The sequence below is a fragment of the Henckelia pumila genome, chromosome 3 (assembly GCF_033568475.1).
Source record: "Henckelia pumila isolate YLH828 chromosome 3, ASM3356847v2, whole genome shotgun sequence".
Classification (NCBI taxonomy): domain Eukaryota; kingdom Viridiplantae; phylum Streptophyta; class Magnoliopsida; order Lamiales; family Gesneriaceae; genus Henckelia; species Henckelia pumila.
This window is the reverse complement of record NC_133122.1, coordinates 69,135,249-69,160,257: the sequence shown is the minus strand read 5'-3', so window position 1 is coordinate 69,160,257 and position 25,009 is coordinate 69,135,249. Positions and strand designations below refer to the sequence as shown.

At 35.4% G+C, this 25,009-nt stretch overlaps 1 protein-coding gene across 2 annotated transcripts; it reads right to left on the bottom strand.

The window, feature by feature from the left end:
* Positions 1-1,037: 1,037 nt before the first annotated feature.
* Positions 1,038-22,324, bottom strand: LOC140886552 (uncharacterized). Of its 2 annotated transcripts, XR_012151603.1 has the most exons (28): positions 22,143-22,324; positions 21,735-21,995; positions 21,391-21,450; positions 21,202-21,294; positions 20,222-20,450; positions 18,400-18,506; positions 16,570-16,629; positions 15,149-15,249; positions 13,785-13,879; positions 12,746-12,766; positions 12,502-12,597; positions 12,269-12,389; positions 11,954-12,133; positions 11,601-11,794; positions 11,017-11,288; positions 9,918-10,019; positions 9,662-9,838; positions 9,347-9,535; positions 7,254-7,495; positions 7,012-7,158; positions 4,958-5,213; positions 3,005-3,133; positions 2,778-2,918; positions 2,437-2,487; positions 2,191-2,355; positions 1,963-2,022; positions 1,353-1,573; positions 1,038-1,283 (listed from the first exon to the last, which is right to left on the bottom strand). XR_012151603.1 is itself a non-coding variant. In XM_073293186.1 (27 exons), exons 1-27 carry the CDS (start codon positions 22,146-22,148, stop codon positions 1,499-1,501), a joined length of 3,630 nt encoding a protein of 1,209 aa, XP_073149287.1. In that variant the 5' UTR covers positions 22,149-22,324; the 3' UTR covers positions 1,038-1,498. The 2 variants fall into 2 exon arrangements, 1 of the variants encoding a protein (XP_073149287.1); XM_073293186.1 differs by having other exon boundaries at positions 1,038-1,573.
* Between the last annotated feature and the right edge of the window lie 2,685 nt (positions 22,325-25,009).

Genomic DNA, 25,009 nt, shown 5'->3' with positions numbered 1-25,009 from the left:
TTGTCTATCCCAGAACTCCTAGGGTACTAGAAGACTTTGAGTGACACAATCCTGTTGTGCAACCCCGATCTAAGACTAGGACGTACCCCCCAGCCTATCTCAAAACTCCTAGATTTAACTTGATACAAATCAATCCTCAACTGATTGGTTACAACAAAACTGGTCAACTCATGACTGACTTTACAACACTTGGTTTATAACTCAACACTTAGCACAATATGATCCCTAACTGATCTGATATGCTTAAGACATGTGCTTGTGTTCTTCGACTCTTGATATAATCTTCGATGTAAACTTTGAACTCCTCGACTAAATGTTTGTGAACAACTAAAAGTGTCCAGTTGTCCTTTTGATAAGTCGGTAGTATTTTGTGAGTTCTCTTGAGAGCCGACAGCTTTTTCAAATTGCCTTTGATACCTATTTATAGGGGGAAGAAAACAGTCATCTTAATTCAAATGTATTCGTTGGATTGTAGTTGTTTTCTTGTCTTTTGTCATGTCATTGTTCCCGATAAATAGTACACTGTAATGCAGCTTCACAGTCTGAGTGTACCAGTGTACGAGAATCTTTATCCAAAGGTTATTGGCTTTGACTGATCACTGGTCTGCTTTTGTTCTACTGGCTCTCAAACTGGTTGAAAACAGACGAGGGCACAGTTTGAGTGTACCAGTGTACGATAATCTTTATCCAAAGGTTACTGGCTTTGACTGATCACTGGTCTGCTTCTGTTCTATTGGCTCTCAAACTAGTTGAGAACAGACGAGGGCATCTTGACTGACTCTCAAACTGGTTAGCTTCCTCTTCGACTGGTCTGCCCTTCAACTGGTTGGTTTCCTTCGATAGGTCTGCGCTTTTTAACTGGTTAGTTTCCTTCAACTGGTCTGCTCTTAGTTTAGTTCTTCGGTTCAGTTGACTTGTTAAAGCACTTTGTCAAACCAAAACTTAAATACTTGATTTCCCAACACAAATGATAAACATGCAAGAATCGCGAATCAACATAAAATCATAAACCAAAATCACAAATATCTAAAGAAAAGTTAGAAATACAATGGATACCATTAATCCTCTATTTGAAATCAAACTCTCAGTTATAACTACAACGACATAATTACCCGTTGAACCTCTCAAGGACAAAGAGGATATGGAGATGAGTTAAAACAATAAAATGAGGCCGATACAAAATTACAAGGTCGGAATTCTTTATACAAGCAGTCATTGGACAACCAACGTGATGTAAATAGCTTTTGGATCTGCACATCTGTACAGCACCATCGTAGGTCTATCTGCAGTGCGCAGCACCGCAGAAATAAGGTACAACACCAATATGAATATATGACATCTATGAGACGCACCTCGGCTGAGATCAACATGATGACAATCCGATCTAGGTTTAGAAAACAAATGTGAATGGGGCTCTTAACAAAAACTGGAGTTTCACGAACTTCTGAGTTTGTGCAAGATCAGGAATCCGGCTCATGTGTGGACAACATTGTTGGAGTCAAGATCGACTGACGTAAAGCACAGGAACCAGCCCAGCCATTTTTCCATCCCTCCCGGGACGTTTTTTTCTCACCTGAAATTGCCAATGCATTAGCTAAACAAATGAAGACAGATGTTCCAAAAGGTGGAACAATTGGCCGAGAAACTAGTAAAGAAACATGAAGCAGGCGGAATTTCAAGCGACACTATATGATCAATCTATAGAATAAATGAATAATGCCATATCAGTATGCGGATAACTTTGATGATTCCAGTGTTACATCACGATTCCAGCTTTTTGAATTTGGGTAGGATTTGGTGCACTACCCTACTACAACTTACTAATTTAAGATGTGAAGTGGGTTGAAAATAGCAATCACAGTGCACAGAACTTTCAATACGTGACTGAGAAAAACATCCACCATCACATTTTTAAGTAGCACAATTTGGTTGGGAAAATTTTTCAGGTTTCAGCAAACTTACGTAATACCAGCCGTCTACTTCATCTTCAATCTCAACTTCTTCATCAGCCGTAAGATTTAGCTGCATCACCAACGTGTTAAAGAGTAAAGACAAAAAAGCTAACACCTCCAAGAAGGTAGGCAGGTGGGGCATAGAGAATTAAACAAGAATTCCAGCTTTAGCTGGTCCCAGAGATCGCCCAACAAAACTTCATAAAAAGAAGTCCATAAGTGGTTATATTGAACTCACCTCATCCTCACCACCAGCGGTGAAGTCATAAAGTGCCTTGCCAAACTGTGGAGCCCCTGAAGCTCGCCCTTCGTCAAAACCGCGTGAACCAGGGGCCAAGGGGTTTTCAAATGATTCATATCTTCGATGATCAGGCGATGAATACGGCGGTGGTTCTTCTCTGATCTGCAATTAGTCAAACATTTGAGTTGTTTTCTTTTCATTTCAAAAGAGAGAGTTGAAAAACACACAGTTTAGAGTTCTAACCGGAGAACCAGGGCCCTCATACGCACTGTATCTGCTTCCACCTACCCTTTCCTGCATAATTAACTCAAGCAAATCATATCCCATACAGGAACGTTTATCCACTATTTTGCACATGCGCAGAGGAACCCTAGCATTTATAGGCATATAATAGAGCCTGGCCAGAGAGATCTTTCATAAGTAAAAATATAAACGTCACTTTGTTTCGGAAATTAAGAAACTGTGCCAACTTTGCATGTTTGCCTTGGTATGATAGCATTCAGAAGGTATATCAATAGTGTAGATGAACACCAGAACTATCACATGGACGTGAAAGAGGTATTAATGAAATTATAGATGCATACCGAAGACTGAGAAGACCCATAATTAGATGGCTTTGAGCTAAACAATGATGGATAGTTCATTCCTCCAAAGTGGGAGGATATAGACGTCTCAACGGATCCAATTGAATCTGGGGAAGAAGACCCAGATCTTGCATCATCTTCCTGCAGAATAAGATAGATTTCCAAAAAATATCAGCCACCAATAGACTTAAGGGACCTAGGCCATGAAGTGGCTTGGTATTGCTAACCTCCATCTCGGTTGTTTCTAAAAGGGTCTTTGCCCACATGTCATCATAACTCATGGAAGGTCTAGAAATAATGTTATCTTCGTCAACGTCAGGAGCATCAGTGCCAGCACCAGCTAGAAACTCATTAACCTGTTGGAAAGCAGACATATAGAAACAAAATGTCACACATGACCAGAACAATAGGAACAAGTTAGAAGTCTCAAAGATGTTACAGAAATTACATGGAAGCAGACAGCATAAATAACCCAAAATTATCGGAGTTCAAAAAGTTGCTTCAGCACATATATCAACTTGGTTACATAATTCTTTTGTTCCCTTCAAATTTGCTTCCAGATGGAGTTGGAGATTGACTCATAAAGTTCATTGGTCACAATACCTTTATTGGCTACAAGTTTCATGTTAACTCGAACCACTACTTTCAGACCGCTAAAATGACAAATAGTAGAGTCCAACATTAGAAGCTAAGCAGACAAGGTATTCGCTTCCAGAAAAATGGAACTAAATGATATTAGCTAACGCCATCAAAATAAAACTTCATTCTATAGGATGATTTGTTATATTAATAGTGCATTTCGATAGAAAACTTTTATAACAAAGAGCGTTTCCTTAAAATAAAAATTCACTATTTCTACATAAAATAGTGTTTTGATGGAGAAACTAATTTAAAAATGCTTCAAACACTTTTCAAAAAGCCAAAACATGTAGCATCTGCTTTAACCTTTCTCCTAAACAAAAGAGAAGCTCTTCTTTACTACTGGCTTCTAAACATTAAAATTGCTTCTGCTTCTTCTAAGAAAACATTGAAACTGCTTTTTTCTAAAGAAAAACACCCAAGAAATCCAAACATGATAAAATGTTTTTTTTATCCAAACTTACCACAAAAACGTCATTATATTTTGATAAACTTGCTAGACTATAGACCAAGTAAAGGTCATATCTTATTTGAGCAAGAAAGGAAAATTTATCAAAGCAATTAATGTACAATACTAAAAATTCATGATACAATTCTTACAAGAAATTCTCCTCCCAACCAGAATTTGTATTGGCTCGATTCCAATAAAATTTTCATTAAAAAGATTTTGTATCACTAGAACTGCTAAAATAATTGAAAAATACATTTAAAAACAAATTTTTATTGTGAAGGACTTGATTTTCACGGAAAAGAACAAAATGAACAAATTTTATTGCAATTTTTTAAAAAATAAAAAAATATATTTATATTGCAATCGGTTGTGCTCTGTGTTGTGAAATCAAGCATACTACAATTTGTGTACTAGGACAAGTTTTTGTATTACACCTTGCATGTGTATTACTTTTACTAAATAGCATAGAACAAATGCACATCAATTGCTATTTTATTCATTTTACGCATCATTTACTTATTCCAGTATCCGAGAAGGCACAAAATCATTTAAGTGCAAATGCATAATAATTCTCAACTTTAGAAGGATATGGCTTCAAGGGGAAAAATGGTTGTGCTATCCCCCCCTGCCCTGTAACATTAATTTCCAAGGCATTCATAACAACATTTAAAAACAAAACACCCGATTATGTTGGGTTTGACAAATAATAAAATGTGTTTAAGAAATCTTAAGCAAGTGGCATGGCATAGGTTCTAGGACACATATTTGCCATCAATCATTAGATTCATTACTCTAACCTGAGTATCTTCTTCATTGGCTCAATAAGCAAACCGACAGTTAAAAATATCTGAAAAGGATGGGCTTTCCCAATAAATCTTAAAATTGATCATGATTTTTTTCAGGAAGAGAACACTAAAAATAACATCCATGAGCCTGTTAAGAAGGGAAATAGCTAGCATAAAACAGGTAGTCATCACATGCTTCAAAAACTGAAAACAGATTGTTTGAGAAAAAGATACTGATATAGGTACAATCATGCTTAAAATTGAAGTTACAACAGTTAAATGTAAACGGATTGATAAATACTCACCCTGTTCATAGCAGGTGCGTTGTTTCCAAATAAGCCATCATCACCAAGGTTTGCGGCCCAAGCATTAACTAGGTCATCATCCAGCGCATCTTGTTCGACTGACATATTTCTAGTATTTTCATAGATAAGATCAGGAATCCTGGTTCTTGTAGTTTCATAAATAAGGTCAGAAATCCCTGTCGCAACAGCAGGATCATTGAGGCCTGTTGATGCACTTATATTATGCCGAGTGCGATAGATGTCAATAAGTTTTGCACTGTTGCAATTACCAAAATCAAATGAAACAAGAAACGTAGTCAGATTGATTTCTACTTGAAATTCTGTCCATAACATAAATACAAACAGACAATACAGATGACATCATCTCAAAACAACAAAATTGTGGAATCCTTGGAGTGTGTAACATTTAAGATTAAAAAAAAAGTGCACTTAAGTGGCCCACGTGTGCAAACATGTGGGCCAATTTTTTCATCTATCCTATCATGCATACGGGTGGTTTCACCATTAACCAAAATCATATTATTGATTTAAGAGGAACATCAAACTCATTTCTGAAGCTTCAGCTATTTCAACATGAGCATAATCAACTGTGTTTTGGCAAATTAGATACACTAAAGTCATTTTAAGAAAAAAAAAATTTGAGTAACATTCAAATGCTTGATTTATAGATACCTAGACTAACTCCATAAGATCAATTCCTCGTGCTTGGGATTCTCTCAAATTCTTGGCAATTATAAAGATTTGGATTGGCTTGTTAGTTATCAAGAGAATAGAAAATGAGAGAATGAAAGTACTGGTTGCAACATTACTTCCAATACAAGTGCAATTCGATTTGAGAAATGAATAAAGTGTCATCAAAATCTAATAAAGCACAATTTGTGAAAAGACTTTTAAGCATCACCACCATACCAGAAATTCTCAATACTTCCGCAAACCCAACTTTTCCACGCATCATACTGTTTCCTAACTCAGACAGCCAAATCTCTCAACAAAGACCACCAGAGGGTACAAGCAACCACCACCCAATCAAGAATGACTATCAACTTACAATACAATCATATTACCTTTTTCTTTTAATTGAATTTCTATATTATAGCGTTTTCTTATGGTTTTTCCACATTCAAATACAATGGCAATCAATATTTTGCCACAGCTATTAACCTGAACGAGCAACTTTTCCTCTAAATTTTGAAATTTCATCTTTTTTTTATGAGAAATGATAATATATTATATACGTGAAAGATATGATTACAAAAGGTGGACAAGAGATCCGCGAATGACAAAAGAAAACACCAACTCCCTAATCATATCAACAGTAAGCAAAAGTCCAATTTGTTAATAAATCTGAGATTGAAACATTCTTAAACTCTTTTAAGAGATCTACTCCACTTAGTAGTCCTAATCTTGATCTTTTCCTAACAATCTTCTAACCTTACTTCAATATTTTCGAATATTCTTCCATTTCTCTCCAACCATAGCGACCAACAAATACTATGAACCACCATCGTCCAAAAAATTCTCCCCCTCTTGCCTAGAAGATATCCAAGATCTGTTGCGAATAAATCCTGCGTTAATCTTGGTGTTACCCAAACTAACCTCATCTCCATCAAAGCTCTAGTCCACAATCCGTACATGACAGGACAATGTATTAGCATGTGATCCTGAGTTTCCCTCTCTTTTCGACATAGCACACACCAAGAAATTTCATTTTTAAATCCCTGCAGTGCTTGATATTTGCCACCTTTTAAAATGCGCTATCTGTGCTTAGATACTAAGAAACTGAACTATCAACATTTGAAAGGCACTTACTCACCAATACAAAGGTAAATGCCATTCCTTCACCTATAGGGAAGAGTAAAGACCAAACACCGTAGCACAGGCCACAGTGTGAAATATTTAGGAAAAAAATAGTGCTACATGCTTGAAAGTTATAACCACAATTTTCTTATTAATCTATAGTTGATAATTTTTTAATTATTTTTAAAAAACACTTTTTCGGATAACTAATTGGCTTTCAAGTTTCTGCAAAGTGAAGCAGAAGGGGGAAGTCATACCTTGTTGGTCCTAAAGGAAGATACTTGGCTCTAGGAACATAACAAAAGAGCGAGACAAGATCTAGCAATCTTTCATGTGTTTCATAGAGCTTCTTAAGTTCCTCATCAGTCCATTCTTTTTTAGCATTGTCATGATTCCGCATCTCCCTGAACATTCAAGTACAAGATTTAATTAAGCTCCAAACATAACTTTTCAAAAACATATTTAGACCTTAAGGAGGTAACAAAATCTCTTTGCTTACTTTATAAGTTCATCTTGTGCACCATACATTTCATCCAGGACCTTTAACATGGGACTTATTAACGATCCAAGGCCAGTACCGCTAGCTCCCTGATCTTCCCCATTACTAGTGTGCATATCTGAGAACTGAGACTGTACACCCCCTTGAGCCAAAGCATGCAAAAACTCATAGATTTGTAGCCTATATGGCTCACCAGATCTAATGGCAAGTGTAGTCAGTGCTTGAGCAGCTATAATCCGGACCTGTAACAAAAAAATCAGGGCCGAAAAAGAAAATTTTAAGTTCTGCCTGAAAATCGAAGAACCAAAGAAGTAGCATGTATTATAGTTATTTTCACAATATATCCTACTGATAAGTGACTTAATTTATAAAATGACTTGGCTTTTATGATGTATTGAGTGGGTATTATGCATATTTGTTGTTATTTTTGTGAGTTGATTGGTGCAAAAGTACCAAGAAGAAGCGAAAGGATGAAATACGAAGCAGCAACTTCAGAATATTACTGAAAATTATTGAGTCATCCAAATCCGATCTCCACCGTTCAGAATAAAGTTTGAGATGTTTTGAAACTACTGTCAAAATTTCAGCACGGTTAGATTGTGAGATATGATTTTTTGAAATTGTCGCGCGCTGCAGAATTTCATACCCGAGAGCCATGCGCGGGCGTGTGAGACTATAGGCGCGGGCGCGCCGTCGCGAAGTCAGATTTTGCGATTTTTTTTGGAAGGAAACTTTGGGTTTTCTTTGGACGATTTTAGGGGGCATATAAAAGGAGATATTTAGGCACAATTATAAAAGGAGCCGCACAAGAGGAGCCGCACACTTTGGAGAGAATTGATAGGAGAAGAAGCGACACCCAAACAACACAACCACACACAACTACGCATTCAAGTAGGCTTGGGACACGGATTTGAGACGTGGGAGCAAAAGACAAGGAATAATCGAATCACCATACATAGGAAATTCATCGGGGAACGGAAAATCAACTCTACTCTGTGATTTTTATTATCTGCCTTGATTTTTGATGAGATTTTTGGATATGTCTATGTGTTTGATTATTTTATTATAAACTTATTAGTTGTTTCTAGAGATTGATGGATCTTGATTTAATTTTAATGTTTTGACTATTATTTTGCCAACTATTATTTATTCTTAACAATTTATTTGTGTATTCTTGTTTTGATTGTCTTTCAATTACTTGATCACTAATTGAATTGTTATATTTATTTGAAATCTGGCACTCTGGAGAGGAGATTTTGAATAAGATCGTAGGAAAACACAACCTAGGACTTTTGTAGAGATCGGGAGGCCTACAAGTTCCTTTGAGGTCATTAAAAGAGAACCATAGAACTTGATAAATTATTTTGTTGTTTGATTTCTGATAGGGATATCGAAATTAGTATTAGAATAATAACATTTACTCGGCGCTCGGGAGAGGCAGTAAATAACAATTAAGGGTTCTTGGCCTATAAATTGGAATAGATGATATAATCAATTGATATGATTTGCATGAATGAAAATCGAGTGATATCTTGTATCTAGAACCCGTCTCAGATCGTGTACCCAAAGTCATCCTTCAAATTCTAGATTCTTTATTTTATTTTAGTTTATTGAAATTTAAAACTTTGATTTTCTAAACAAAGTTGAGATTATTTTAATTACAAGACTTGGTGTGAATATAAATTTTCAATCCTCGTGGGAACGATACTCTACTCATCATATATTAAAACTTGACACCGTGCACTTGCGGGCACAAAATTACGCAACACCTAAGCATCTAGCAAAAAGAGGAAAAATACCAAGTAAAATTATTATAAAACAAGGACCATTGAGAAAGCCACCTCGTCTGCTGGGTTGTTTCACTAATCAGTTACGCAGGGGCAAGTTTATTTTAATATGTTTCACTACAAAAATCCTTCTCAGAAAAGTTTCCTATCATATTTTTATGGTGTTGATAGACAGTAAAATCCAAGAAGCAGTAACACAGAAGTAAAACTTTTAAAATGTCTAGCATAAAATGGGCTCAAACATCAATATTTATCAACTTGTGCGATGAGACCATATGGAAGAAAGCCAAACTACAAAGTATATACCTCCCAGCTTCCATTAAAAGCACACCTTTGGAGTCGAGTCAGAGCACCAGCTAATGTAGGATTACGAGAGCTGGCGGCAGCAACCATTTTGTCTGCATCCAACATCATTAACGCAGTACCAGGTGGGGTTGCTGACTCCCAAGCATATTCAGAAGCCGCATAATTTGCATTTTCTCCAAGAAACCAAACCTACATTAAATAGAGGCACAAATAAGCAAATGGCAAGAAAAATTAATCCACGCAATATAAATAGAATAAGAAATTACCACAAGGTAAACATACATACAAGATCAATTAATTGATCAAATCACTTACTGCTGCTTGAACCAATCGCTGCAGTGCAAGTGCTGACTTTGGATCAGAAGCAGACACCCTGTCAATTGAGCTATATCCCAAGGCCGAGCCAGGTTGGGGAGGTGGTAAATCAAGAACTATCGTTACAGCTTCCAGAGCTGTGTGCTTTCCATCAGGTCCAGCTCCAACCAAACAAGTCTACAAACACATGCTGATCAGGCAAAGAAGTGAAAATCAAAACTAATGTAAGAGATCTGACTAGGTCATTTTAAATTACTTTCCACAGAAGTTGGAGCACATCAGCATCGATCTTCCCTGGAACTTTGGTTGCGAATATCCTAGCAATTTCAAGAAGAGTCACAGCCATATCTGGACTAGCCTAATGAACCACAAACGTTAAAAAAAATTAACGCAAGAACGAAAAGATGAGCAAATGTATGCAGGAAAATTAACATATGACCCTATTTAAAATGAGGACTACCACAGTCCTCAATTTCAAATTGTACGCATAATCCAAAACACATGAAAATATATAACTGAAACTAGTAGGCAAAATCAAATGCCAAGCAAACAATTCAGCCCTGATTTTTCCAAAACAGAGAAGCTGAAAAATGTGCCGTGCTCGATCCGCAGAAGTTGGCGGATCTAGCCAGGTACTATTCACAAACAAAAAAAAAAAAAAATTTTGAATTATTCTTTTTGAGTATTTGTTTTATATATGATTAATTGGTTTTAATCATTAATTGCCCTAAGAGGATCCTTAGCATTTAGAATGATGGTATGCATCAAATGTCTTGATATATTTGCAATTAACAAGCTATAAAATCGAGCTCTTTCCTCTGAAACTTGTGTTTAAATTGCCAAAAAAATCTAGCTCCTTGAGTTTGAAATGTCATTTCACATTGAGATACAAAAGGCTATTTGCTGCACTTTATCAATCATATAAGTCTTCCATCACCATTCATCCATGTTTTAGAATTTAATGTACAGAGAGTACTACTTTACAAAAAATCACAAAGATGTCAAAATTTTAACGATATTGTGAGTATGATACTGTATTGGCATGAACAAATATGACAAAAGTCAAAAATCTCTGCTGAGGTCCTTCTGGCATGGTAAACTTGATGGGAACAAGAAATTTTTAGAAAATTAAAGTCGTACAATGGGATGTTAAATTTCAACTTCAATGTAGAATTACAGTTGTGCATTCTATAGTTAAATATGGTTTGATAAGAACCCATATATCTTCAGTATTTTGACAATTGACTTTTTGGCTCCACAGTAAACAGTTTAAATCTGCCAATTACAGATTAACTCGTGACAATAAAAGTAAATTATCAATCAAGGTAGCTTTACTTCCTCATTTTCCTGGGTACCTTGAAACGAGCATGCAATGTTAGCAATATATCGTTCAGTAAGGTTGCTGGCCAAGATGGATCCGAAAGTTCAGATGCAATTATGGATTCTAGTTCATCAAAAGACTCGTGTGGACTTTGCATCCATATCAGCGCTTTTATCACCATTGCACGAACATACACACATTCACATGCAACAGTGGTTCGGACGACTTCCATTAATGAAGCCAGTAAGCTCGCAATTGAGTCCTTAGCACCCATTTCACTAGATAAAGAGGGAACTCTACGGATACCTAGCAGCAGAAGACGAGAGGATAAAAAATAGAATTTGTGAAGTCAAAAAAAATAAAAATAAAATAAAATAAAAGAGAAAACTTATGCAGAGATACAAAAATTCAATCTTTCTCCTGCAGTTATGTGACGGTTTTATAAATTTATAAAGGCAGAAATATTCGCAAAATGTACGAATTTTGTAGGATAACATAAAAACACTTTGCCACACTTGACTGCATTCAATTAAAGCAGTTCATTACAAATCAGAGGTTGAAGAAAATTTGGGAAAACAATTTGTTACTGTGATAGATTCAACCAATCATTGTTGATACCTTCTGGTGCAGTTGGATTTATATCTTGATCATATGAATCGTTGCTTTCGGAAAAAGTATTGACATTGGCCCCTTCATCTATATCCTGTAAACCTAATGCAAAGGCAGCAGCACGACTTTTTCCCATCTCCTGTACAACCCTTGCTGCTGCATGCAATACAGGCCGCGAAAAACTACGAAATGAACTTTCCAACCTGAAAATAAACAGCATGACATGTAAAGTCCAAAGCTTGTCAAAACACCCTCCACAAACCTAATAAAAAGATCTCCCCATAAACACCCAAGCCTAAAAGCATATTAATAGCTTATGCATGCACGCAAATATACAGTACAAGTTAAAGAGGGTAAATGACCTGCGCATGACAAGTTTAATTAATGGCTGTGGTCGCCGAGTCTTCGAAGATTTTTCTTTGCTGGACTTCGGAGGAACTGCTTCTTTCGCCTCAGAACCAGAATCCTTAGCAGGAGCTGCATCAGGAAGCTTGAGAATTTCTCTGCTCAAACGATACCACCCAGCAGCTCTTTCCTCAGTCCTATATTGAATGATAGAAACAAAATAGCAAATGAAATTGTCTAAGTACATATTTACTTGACGTGGACAGCAAATCACAAGAAGTTGAAAACAACAATTGGTTGATAAAAAAAGATTGTGCATATTTCATGCGTACCTCTCAGAATTATCAGATTTACCCAGTACACAAAGTATAGCCTCGAAACAAACTCTTTCACTGGGATCCAAGAGGAGTTGATACAGTAAGGAATTGAACTGAGACCTGACATCAGGACGTTCTAAACTTGCAACGAAAGCATCATTAGCATTCTCATAAATTGAGATCAAACCTATGAAAATGAAATCTTGAAGTGCGAAGAACAGGCATAAAGTTCAGTAGTTATAAAGTACCATCTAATGCACGAGCCCTAGACACAGTATGACACAGCTTAGCAAGTGCAACTCTAGCAAGAACGTCATGTAAGTGGAGAACATCCTGAAGAGCCCCTGATTCATAGAAAATGAGATGAAGGTAACCGTACGAGGAACTCTAAAGCCGATTTTAATGTTCCGTGGAGAAAAGCTATTACAGGATAAAACCGGTTTTTGTAATTTAATAAAACATTAAGGCAGAAACAAATAATCGCGAACATACCACCAGGTTGGACATGCTTCCCTGCAAAAGCCAGAAAATATATGGTGAAAAATTTGTCCAAAATCTACAATCCAAAATAAGATGAGTGTATAACGTTATAGAAGCAGTGATACAAGGTGTATTGTGGCAGGACAGAAGTTGAAAGAACATGTTTGCTCGTAGGCCTAACAGTTCCAAAAGGAAAATTAACACGTTTCTTGAAAGAGTTCCCTTATCGATCTGGATTACAGGATATGCCTGTCTATGAGTGTTGTAAATGTGGGTGAGAGTGTTTGGCGGAAGTGTGTTCTGGTTGTCTGCTTGCCCCAGCTTACAGAACTTGTAGGGACACTTCATAATGCCTGAATAGTAGGCTGCTCCTACATTACCCCCATCCCTGAGGAACCGACATCTAGAAGCATTGTAATTGAATTGAGAAGGTTCAGTGAGAAAGAACTTGGAATTTACTCACAGGGATTATCCCTGAAGTGTAGAACAGAAAGAATGGTGTGATTTGTCGTTCTAAATTAGAACTTGTGATACCAGCAAACATTGTGATCCCATAAATATCATTTTACGAGCTACCCTAGCTAGATCCAGAAGCATAAGGAGTTTAAGTCTTTAAGATATTTTTGGTTTCAGATTTATCTAGGAATTGGTGTTTTGTCTGCTGTCAATATGTTGCGGTTTTTGTGTTAGGTCGTGCGGACAACTTTTCTGCTTTTTGTAATTATCACTTTTAGTTAATATAACATAATATTGTTTCTTATTATAAATAAATAAATAAATAATATGGTTGTTTTGACCATGATACTTATTTCCAATGCAGGTCATGAATATGAATTTTAAGTTTCAGTCAGTTTGCTTAGCTTTGGTAAGGATTTTTCCACTGAAAGGACCTTTACAGAGCCGTCTTTGAAGTCCAGGAATAAAGAATATAAGCATAGCATCAATAGAATTCTTAAATGCTACTTCCCAAAAACTAAACAACTGACGCCAGGTAGCATATCAAAACACAAGATAATGGAACAAGTTTCAAGGCGCAACGCGATCACATTACCTAAAGCCATTGCAACTGCATAGGGATCTTTTGTGCCTAAATCGTATAGAATTTCCAGAGAATGCCTCACTGCTACGGGATCAGAAAATGAAACACTGCAACAATATTCAAATGGCCTAAGAATTACGTGTACCGATGTAAATGTATCTCAAATGAAATGATGTTAATGTAAAACGCTAAATAGTCCATGAAGAATATATTTACATAGTACCAACAGTTAAAAACCAATCATATGCGTGACATTATGAAAAATCAAGTCAATGAGCAAATTCAGATCTTCTGGTGGAAATATTCCATGAAATCAAAAACTATTTTTCAAACCAATTGCAGCAAAATAAACAATATTCTCTGAAACCCTTGTTCAAAAGTCATAAGATTCAATAGGAAAATAAAAAAAAATTCGGCACTCTAGCTTGTTTTCACGAGTACAAGTAAAAATAAGAAATTGATGGAAAATAAAACAATTGAATCTCAACCGAATCAAACTTCGTCACTCCAATTGATAGTTGAAATTCAGCCAGCAAGAATAAACTATTAGTACTCCATGTGTCCTGTTATTACTCTGCCATGTTGGTTTGGCAATAAGCTCATGAAACTCATAACGGAACAATTTTATCATTGCAAGCGTTAATTTGTTGAAACGGTGTCGGCAATATTGTGTAAACTTGAATGCAGAAGAGAAGACTACCACGGGTCATGGAAGAAGTTAATCATAACCTTAAAAAAAATAAAGAAAACCACCAAAAAATTGCAATACTAATAATATTATGAAGCAACATGATTAGATTGACGGCCAAAAAGATAAGAAATCACCTATCTCCAATCGAGCAGTAAAATGAAAAAAAAACATGGAAAGGAAAGAACCATTGTGGCTGATAAGTAAACCTTTGTTGCCATTTAATCTAAACCATTCCTTAGCTTTGTGTATGAAAATGGCCGAAAGGATACTTGAATCAGAAATCTCAACTGTAATCTCCTGCTTTTCTTTCACTTTAATCAGAGAGAATATATGCATAAAAGATCACCAGAAAAGGCCATTTCTATTCTATAGTCCTTCAGCATTGTAACTTTAATTCCACAATCAAAACATAAGAAACAAGAATAAAAACAAAAAAAATCTAGGAATTGATCAACGGTGAAGCTACTTTATGTCGAAAAGTTAAAATGAAGAGGGTACATAAAACAAAAAAGTAAAAGTAACTATTGACAATGACAGAAGTCTCAAGGTTTGGATCTGAGTTAGAAAACCAACACACCAACTATGCAAAACAAAATTTAGAATTCGGTATTTGACATATTAGTTATTATGCTTTATTGCATGATTCATTTAGATCAAAACATCACAAAAAAGAAAGGTAGCTAACCCTTGTACTGCACGATGAAGAAATACCGGATTTCCTGGATCTAGAGGGAGTCTTCTCAAGGCACTAATGGCTGCGTATTGTAAATTGCTTCGAATGACAGACTGATAGATGATCATCCACAACACAGTAAAAAGAAGACGCTATTACTTGAATGCTCAAAACAAGACAATAAGAATTAAAATATCAGTGTGCTATAAATATAAATGTTTTGAATAAACCATTTCCAGTACAGACACCATCGAAGAACCAAATATAAATGTTTTGAATAAACCATTTCCAGTACATACACCATCGAAGAACCAAAGATATTCAAACATGGATTTCATATCCTGACAATCATATATAAAATAAATACATGAAGGTAATGCAGCATATAGTTAAAGTAACAGTTTTTTTTGGGAGGGTAAGAAAGTAACAGCGTTTTAGGTGCTCTAAAAAGGCATACTGAAGTAAGTCATATTCTTTCACCAACATGGCACCATTAATAGGTTTTCCAAGGAAGAGTATCAGACAAGTCAAGACAATACAGTTGAACCTAATGACACTGGCTAAAGATATTCCAGAAGACAGATTAGGAAGGACAATAAGATCCTTCAGTCCACTTTCAATTTGGTTTTGTGAGAGTTTGCAGTGAATTTTACGGTTGGACAACAGGACAACCAACTTATCTGAAATAGCTACGAGCAATATGTTTGTACAATTAACTGCACTAAATCATGATCCTTGACACTCTCTAGTTCAGGGACTTCAATTCCCCCACCTGGATAAAGAGGGTAAGACAGAAACAAGATGTGAACTCTCTATACGTGCAACATGTAGTTGTTGCAAACGTATAAATTTCAGCAATGCACCGTGAAAAGGAGCTCCTGCTCTTGAGACTGCCTTCTTAATTGTTCTGGTTTCTCAAACAGTAACAACATTATTCAGTTGAAATTCATGAGATCGATTTTAAAACAATAAAGCAAAATAGAATGGATTCTTAAGCTGTTCTGTTCAATTATTCTGTGCTGTCTGCAAAAGGAGCCTTCCACAGACCAGTGGTGCACAGCACACGAGGGTTTATCATGGAATGTGATGCATAAAAGAGCTAAATCAATAGAATTTCCAAGACAGTGAGAGATCATGCCTGATGAGATTCAGAACCGGAAAATACCCAATATGATGCAGGTTCATATAATGGGGCAACTAGAGGTTGGTCACAGGCAAAGCAGATTTGAGTTGCAAAGCAAACTTTTCTTATTTATTATTCTTTTCCAGGTATGGCGGCAAAATAATATCCGCCTCGAGTCAGAATCCAGTATAGAACAAATCAACAAACTACAATATCAGGGCCAGCATATTAAGGTGGCGAACTATCTAAGAAAACTGCAGAAATAAGCTAATGCCAAAACCAATAATCTAACAAAACTGGGTAAGTTTACCTCCTTATCGGCGCCCTTCGTTCCAAAGATACCTTTCTTTCGTTTCTGAGGGTCGGCAACCTGCAGTAAAAATACTAATGTAACACTGCAGAATTCCAAATTGCTTAGGTTTTTTTTTTTATATAAGAAACAATAATTTATTAAATATATAAAAGCTATTCATTACAAGAGGCGGACAAGTGATCCACGTACGACAAAAGAAAAGACCAAATCACTAATCATATCAACAGTAAACAAACACCCAATCACTTAATAAATCTGAGACTGAAACTCTCTTAAACTCTTTATGTGATCCAATCCAAGTAGTAGTTTGTATCTTGATCTTTTCCCAACGCTCTTCTAATGACACTCTTGAATTGCTTTAGGTTTTAACATCATTGGAAAAGATTACATGCTAATAATCTCATTTTCCAACGTTAAATGTTCTGAACAATGAACAGCTACAGAAACCATGTAACAGCAACAGAAATAATTATTATGAGATATAATAACGAGACCAATAACCACAGCTGCTGCTGCTTCATCAATTACTTGGAGAAGATTATTCCTCTCAATTATTGAGTAAAAAAAGAATATCATAACAGGCTATCAAACAATAATTCACATGACCAAACAAACTCAAGCCCCTTGCTCATGAATTTCACCTCAAAATCTCCCTGACGCAAGTCCACCAAGAGAAGAATAAAACAAAAATAACACAACAAAATTTTCTGCCAGACGGGGACGGCAACATGATGACAGCTGAGAACAAAACCAAACCAACCAATAGTACTTTCTTTTCTTTAGTTTTAATGAACTGACTCACAAATCAAACGCCACTAAGCTGAACATAAAGGCACAAAACTACTGATGTTATGAGCAAGGTTTTAAAAACCTGAAGAGTGATGTAGCGCTAAGATCAAACTTCAAGCACGAAGCACACGAAGCGTTAAGGTCAAACTTCAAAATTCACAAGCTTAGGCGGGTTTAGTACAACTGTACAAGATTATGATTGAAAAAACACTTTTACTTTTTACTATAATTTTAATTATATCAAGTTAATCAATATATTAAATATCACATAAACATACAAGACACGAGAATAAATGTATGAATGTCAGAGAATTTTTTACAATTGAGATTAACAGTAAAAAAAATACTTCGGTGTCTCTAGATTTTTTTTAAAAAAATTTATGTTATCAAATATTTAAAATTTAAAAGTTAACTTTTATGAAAAAAAATAAAATAAAAGATAAAGTAAAATTCAAAAAAAGGTTAAAAGTTAACTTAATTTGTTTTCTAAAAAGTTCAGAGTCCCTACTTGGGCATCTAAAATTACAGATTTCCAGTCTGTTGCGATCTCAGACTTGTATAAGGAATGGAGACTAGCTTTGGGTTAATTTACTCGGTTATTATTTCTTTAGGTTCTATGCGTCGATCTCTCATCCGCCTTTTGGAATTATTACCTCATTCTGTTTATATAATTTTAGTGTTTTTGATCAAAACAAAACAAAAAAAATTCTAAAAAGATCATGCTTAATCTCGCTTTTTTTAGCTTAATGTGGTCAACCTTAGGTGGACCTCTTTTTCCATGTTTTTGCCCGAATCAAAGCTTTTTCTTCACTCTTCACTTAATCCGCGCTTTTTAGAACACTTTTTATGAGAATGCACCAAACCATATGAAACAATGTGTTAGATCTAAACACCCTAGTATAACTCAAAATAAGTAATGATTTGCAGTTTTAAACATTACCAACCAATAATCACATGTCAAAAAAAGTGAGCAAGACGTCGTCATAGAATATCCTAAAAGACATAAATAGGGCAAACCACTGGTGTGGGAATACAAACCTTATCCAGAATGCCGAACACAATTTCGTACAACCTAGACAAAATTTCAGAGTTGCTAGAAGGTGCATAAGTCAAAGCTTTTAAGGCTTGCAGTCTCCGTGCATGAACTTCAAAACAAAATAAAACAAGAAAATATCAATGAACAATTTTAGCTAGAAAGCATACACAAACTTGTAAATTTCGAGGCAAGTAAACTAATTCAAAAGCACAAACTAATCACATATTGTCTTTCATCTCTGATTCAATTTTACTTTTAGAGAAGGGAAAAGGTATGAAGGAGAAGAAGGATTACAGGCTCTTTACATCTCTTACAAAAATATGTCATGCAGTAGGAAGCAGAACCTTACAAAAAAATTCAGTTCAGTTAAGACTCTACTGTAAGCTGGAGTAGACATGATTCCCTGCAGCTTTTAGAGATAGATGTATCAGTCAGCTACTGCTGACTTGCAACACTGATTAGAATGAATCAGAAATTATCAAATATCGTTCCTAAAGAGTTTGAATTCAATGTGTCTAAGACTCTAGGAGGAACATGATTGATCTTAATCAAAAGACGTGTCACGTGATAGATAAGCTCCGGCATTTGGTATATGATTATGAATAAAGAACTAAGAAAACTGATTTCAAAATCAAGTTTTTCCTCTTTCCTGGACTCCTTTATCAAGTTTATTATGTGCAGAATAAGTTAAAAGGTTCACTACAATAGGGTCCCAAGCAAAAGAGAAGTTAGTTTGCCAGATAAATGAAGGCTCATGGACTTTCAAATCATAAAGATAAACAAGAATAAAAGTGCATGACATATAAAACAGAAAGTGTTCTTTAGGTCTTCGCACTTGAACACGGAACATGTCACCAACCCAACCCCTATCAACCAGGCCTCCTGCCACCCAGCAAGGCAATGTATTAGCTAGTAGACTAACCCATAAAGCAAACTCCATTTCAATGGAATTAAGCACATCCAACTCTAGATCATTTCGTTATGCTGCCAATATATAGTACAATTTCTTAAGAAATAAAGCCCACACAAAGACAATCACTTTAAACACCTAAACAACCGCAACAATCCATGTTTCCCACAAACACTCCTTTTATCCCCAACATTCCCCCAGATTTCAAATCATGAAATCACTCCTTTTGTTAGAAACCATTTCTCAAAAACTTGAACTTATAGAAGAGGAGATCCAATTAATTTTATACTTTAACAAATTTCCTCACACCCAAACTGAAACAACAATACAGATCAATTATTAACATCCTGAGTGTCACGTGGACATTGGTCGCATATTGAGCCAACAATGTGGAAATAACAACTCAAAACCATTAAGAGTTGCACGCAAGCAAGATTCTAAAATTCACTAAGCTAGTCGGGCGCCAGATCACAGCCTAGCACCCAGGCGGGGACCAGGCTTCGCGAGGCGGATTCCATGTGTCAACGTAATAAATCACATACTATAACTCCAACACAATAACATCAAATTTAAAACGAGTTCAAAATCGCACAATGGGCATACTCGCGTATGCTGACAGGAAAAAATGTGTGTCCTGATTGTTAAGATTTCAAACAATATTGCACAAAAAATATGTATCCTTGCTCCTTGATTTAGTCTACTATTGGTAACTGTACTTAACAAAAGAGCCTACTCTTGCAGTGACGACTAGTTGACCATATACAAACTACTTTAGATTAGCACAAAATAACTCACTCATTCTGTTGAGAAATTAACAACTTTTCAATTTATATACTGTAATAAAAAACCACACAGCAAAAAACAATAAGCATGATTATGCTTTGCAAAACAAGGAAAAAAAGCTATCCACTCACATTCAACTTCTTCATTTAAAGCCTCCGAAGTTAAACGCTCTATTATTCTAGGGACAACATCAGCTCTTGTCACCCCTCCAACAGTGTCGATGTCAGCTAAAGCATCCCAGTTTGGAGTAGGAATACCACCACCTGGACTTAAACCTTGCGAACCGGAATCTGATAGAATTCTAGCCAAGTAATAATAAACATAGCGCAATACAGTCCTATCTTCACACTGCTGGTCAAGCTACAGTTATAAAAAATTGCAGAACTAATCAAATTTTCATTTTAAAAAATGACTGTTACAAGCAACTTAAAATACTTGAACAAAATTAGTGCAACAGGTTTAGTAGGAAACTGATTTCTAAACATTAAAGATGATAAGGTCAGACGATCAGAACAAACTATGCGACTGACAATAAATAATTCCCTTTATTCCTCAACAAATATGTACTTGTTCTCATCTTCTTAACAACGAATTGTGACATTAACCAGTATGTCCTATAAAATGAAATTAAAGGTCTCTGATGCAACAGTAAGTCTTCTATGTTCTTGAGCTCATAGCACTTCACTATTGTCATCATCTCAACTTCAAAGCCATATCCAAGAGTTTGTGTATTATGAAAGTTCCTGATGCACTTCTTCCAGCTGTAATGACTAATGTTACTTACTTACTTGTGTCTTGATATAACAACTTCCTCAACATAAAATATGGACAGTGTAATCTCTCGATGAATCATGTTAAGAATTAGACCACAAAGTCCATCTTAGTGGAATGAAATATTTAGTGCAACAGTTATAACTCCTTCATAGTTGCAAGAAGTGAAATTCGACACAGGAATACGCAATCAGACTCGCATGCAGAACCCACGTCCATGTTTCAAAACAACAAAGACAGATCCCATAGCAACTTATAATGATTCATATATCACAAGAGCGTGTGTTAGTTTCATGAGCAAAAATTAGAAGAAATTCTAATGGCTATGGAGTTTTTGTACCATTAGAAGAGATGGAGCCAAGGATGGATCAACAGAGTTGTATACAGCGAGCTTGGGGAATACATTATGCACCAATTGCCTTTGTGAACTTTTCTACAGAGTCACCAAACCAAAAAGGAGAATCACCAAGTCAGAAAATCATCATAAAGCAAGAGGACAATCTATCAGCTTCAAGAAAACGCCAGGTACTTGATCGGATGTAGCTGCTAACTCGTGAATACTCCTTGCAAGTTGAGCATAAGACACAGGCTGCCATGTAATAAGACAAAAAAAAACAAAAATTGAAAATGTCAACATTATTATGCACCAATTACAATCAAATTAGTCCCAGAAGGGTACCATCACAATCGCAAGAGAAACTTAGCGGCTTAGCCTGATAAAAAATTAGACTCCATAAAGTCACAAACTTGCTAGCTAGATGTCAACAATATGGAAATAACACAGTTGAGGAACTCAAGGAATAGAGCAACTACGCAATTAAATCCAGACAAACGCTGTGCACGACTCTACATCTTCTTAACCACAACAAATACCTTTTTCTTCTGCTTCTGGGGCATAATGTTAGTGCGGACGGGATTGAAAGCCGCTTTAGCAGCAGAGATAGTGTCACTCTGGATCTGCATTAGAGTCCCCTTCTTCGACCTCCTCTCCACCGCCACCGGCACCGGCGCACCGACTGCCACGTTCGCCGACGAATCAATCGGCGGCGGCGCCGTAGCAGACGATGCTGCGGGGAGCTTCGTCGATGAACCATCCGAAGTTATCAGATCCATGAGCGTCGTGCCCGAAGAATCCTGAAGAAACAATAACAAAGTGACCAAAAAAATTCCAAATTGAAGCAGTAGCACATAAACGCAGCATGAATTGTCCCGTCCATCAATTTCACCACTGAAAAAGACCAACAAATCAAAACGGATACAGATCTCGCATCGCAGAATTACCGCCATCGGATAATGATCAAGGAAGCTATATCTGCTCTTCCTCCTCGCAAATTTCTTTTGAAATTTCGGCCTTCGAGAGCTGTGATCTGCGTTGGTTTCCCTGCTTTTGTAGCTGAATCAATAAATCTTTTTTCTGGAATTTGTGTTCGATTCATTTATGGGAGCATGTTTTGTGATTTCCTGTTTCAAGAAAACGAACCGGGTTTTTGTACAGCATTCAGAAATTACTACTAAACCTTTTTCATTATTTTCTTGCAATGTGCTATTTTTTTTAGATTTTATTTTTAAGATAAGAAATAATTTATCAAATAAAGTTAAGAAATAGTATAAAAGTGATACATTGGTAAAGCCTACCTTTTATCCTCCTTGATTTTCTTTATTAAACTATTTTCTGTTAATTTTTCAATCAACTAACCAAATAATACAGATTATTTAAAGTTTAACATAGTTAGCAATATTTTTGTGCAAATTGCTCAAAAATCCCCAATCCAAACATGTTTTGCTCTGCACTCCCTAGCCACTTTTTTGTACCACATTTTTTGTTAATTTGTACCACATCTTGTATGGTTTTGTACCACATCTTGTATTATTTTGTAGCACATTTTATGACTAGGGACCCCAAAGCAAAACATATTTGCATTTGGGGATTTTTGAGCAAATTGCCCAATATTTTTTGGATAGGTAATGTTTGAAATTTTTTATTGATTAGTAGTAATGTCTTCTTACAAAATTTACCAATAAAAAAATGTCCTTGTTTATAAAATCGAATAACGTGATGAAATAATAACATGAGCAATTGTTGACCAACATATTTGTCGTTCTACGACTATATGAAACAACTTCACACTTCCATTGGGGCCTCAGAGATGTCAGACAAAAGTTGCAGCTAGGGCTGGGATACCGAAAAAAAATATTGATTTTTTGGGATACCGTACCGAAATTTTTTCGATATATAGATTTTTTTGGTATATCAAATTTTTTTTTGGTATCTATACGGTATTAGTATGGATTTTTTTCATACCAAAATTTCGAAATTTCGATATTGGTATCGGTATGAATTTTTTCATACCAATATTTTTAATACGGTATACCGAAAACCTATCCCTAGTTGCAGCAACATCAACGTAACTAAGATCTTTTTCCAAACTAATGACTATTTGCATCGTCAAGAGAAAGTCCGTTGAGAGCTAGTGAATTTGAAGTCCCTTTCCATTAACAAGCTTCAGACCTTCATGAAGGGCCAGTAGTTCTGTATGAGCCACAGAGGTTGGTTGATCAACCGTGCACATGCCAGATATTACATGTGCGTTGGAGGCCAGTCTGTATTATACATTAACCAACTATTCGATTGAGGTCTTACAATTGTATACAATGAATATGTTTTTTCCTTTCAATCAACTCAAAATCAAATGCCATAGATTAATTTATGACAACAGCTCCTGTGAGATGGTTTCATGGGTCATGTAATACGGATCTCTTATTTGACCCGACTCATAAAAAAATATTAATTTTTATGTCATAAGTATTATTTTTATTGCAAATATGAGTTCGATTAACCCGCATCACAAATATAGACCCGTAAAATCATCTTATAAAAGACTGTGACTTACTTTTTTGTAGCAAGGTAAGATTAAAAAATTTGCACAACTTTTTTAAAAAAAAAAAATCGTATAGATCATTTCTACTATATGATTGGTTAATTTTAGTTTGATATTTTTTAAGTTGTTTATATTATAAAACTATTAATAATGTTATGGTATATATTATTTAAAAAGTAACTTTATTAAGGAAATGAAAATTAATCTTATTAACATTATCGGAATCATCTTCATAATTATTAATCCTATTGTTAAAATTATTATCAATTTATCTTTATTATTTTTTATCATATTAATTCGTTTATTGTATTGTTGTTATTTTTATAATTTGTTTCTTATCATTTATTATTATCGTTGTCGTAGACTTGTAGTCAAAGAAAGAATATTCATATTTTTTAAAGAATTATTATTATTATTATTATTATTATTATTATTATTATTATTATTATTATTATTATTATTATTATATCGTAAGATAACATAATTTATATCACTGAGGAAAATTGAATTAGCTCATGTTGCTCGAAGTTTTATTCTAGGCATTGGAGAAAAATGTAGAAAATTTTATGTATGTCCAATACAAGCATTTTTTCTTTTTTAAAAAAAATACAAGCATTTTGGTACAAATTTTGCGCCTTAAAGAAATAATAAATAGTATTAGTGAAATCAAAACCTCCATCCATCTCTCTCCCCATTCCCTACCGTTTGAAAATGAAATGGACACTTAACTTCACAATTAAGCTGCTCATAAAAACTTGTCAAGACATCATATAGATCAACTTTATAAAATAGATATCCGACCTTACTCAACCCATAAAATTGTTGTTGGATTTGGATCATATTGTGCAAATCTAAAACTTTTGATTTGATGTCGCGAAGCACTGGAACAAGACATAAACAAATGTAAGTCGATACTAGAGTTCAACTGTATTCTAAAGCCGAATTTTTCTCACATTTTTTCCACACAAGGTTCTTATGAAGAATGTGTTAGAGTAGGTGTCCGTCGAGCAATGTGTTGGCCGATGGTCCTTGAGATAACTCTTGTATGACAATCTTTATTTTAATAATATTTGACATTATTTAATTTGGCACATCTTTATCTTTATACCCATGCAAGCTGCATAGATAAAGCCCTTGAATATACAAATAGTAGAAAGAATATGAGATGGTCATGTGATGACTATCATGAAACTCATATTTGGAATACTGTATATTCTAAACTGTTCCTAGTCGATTCAGCCGCCATAAAGAAGGATAAAGGCCGCTCGA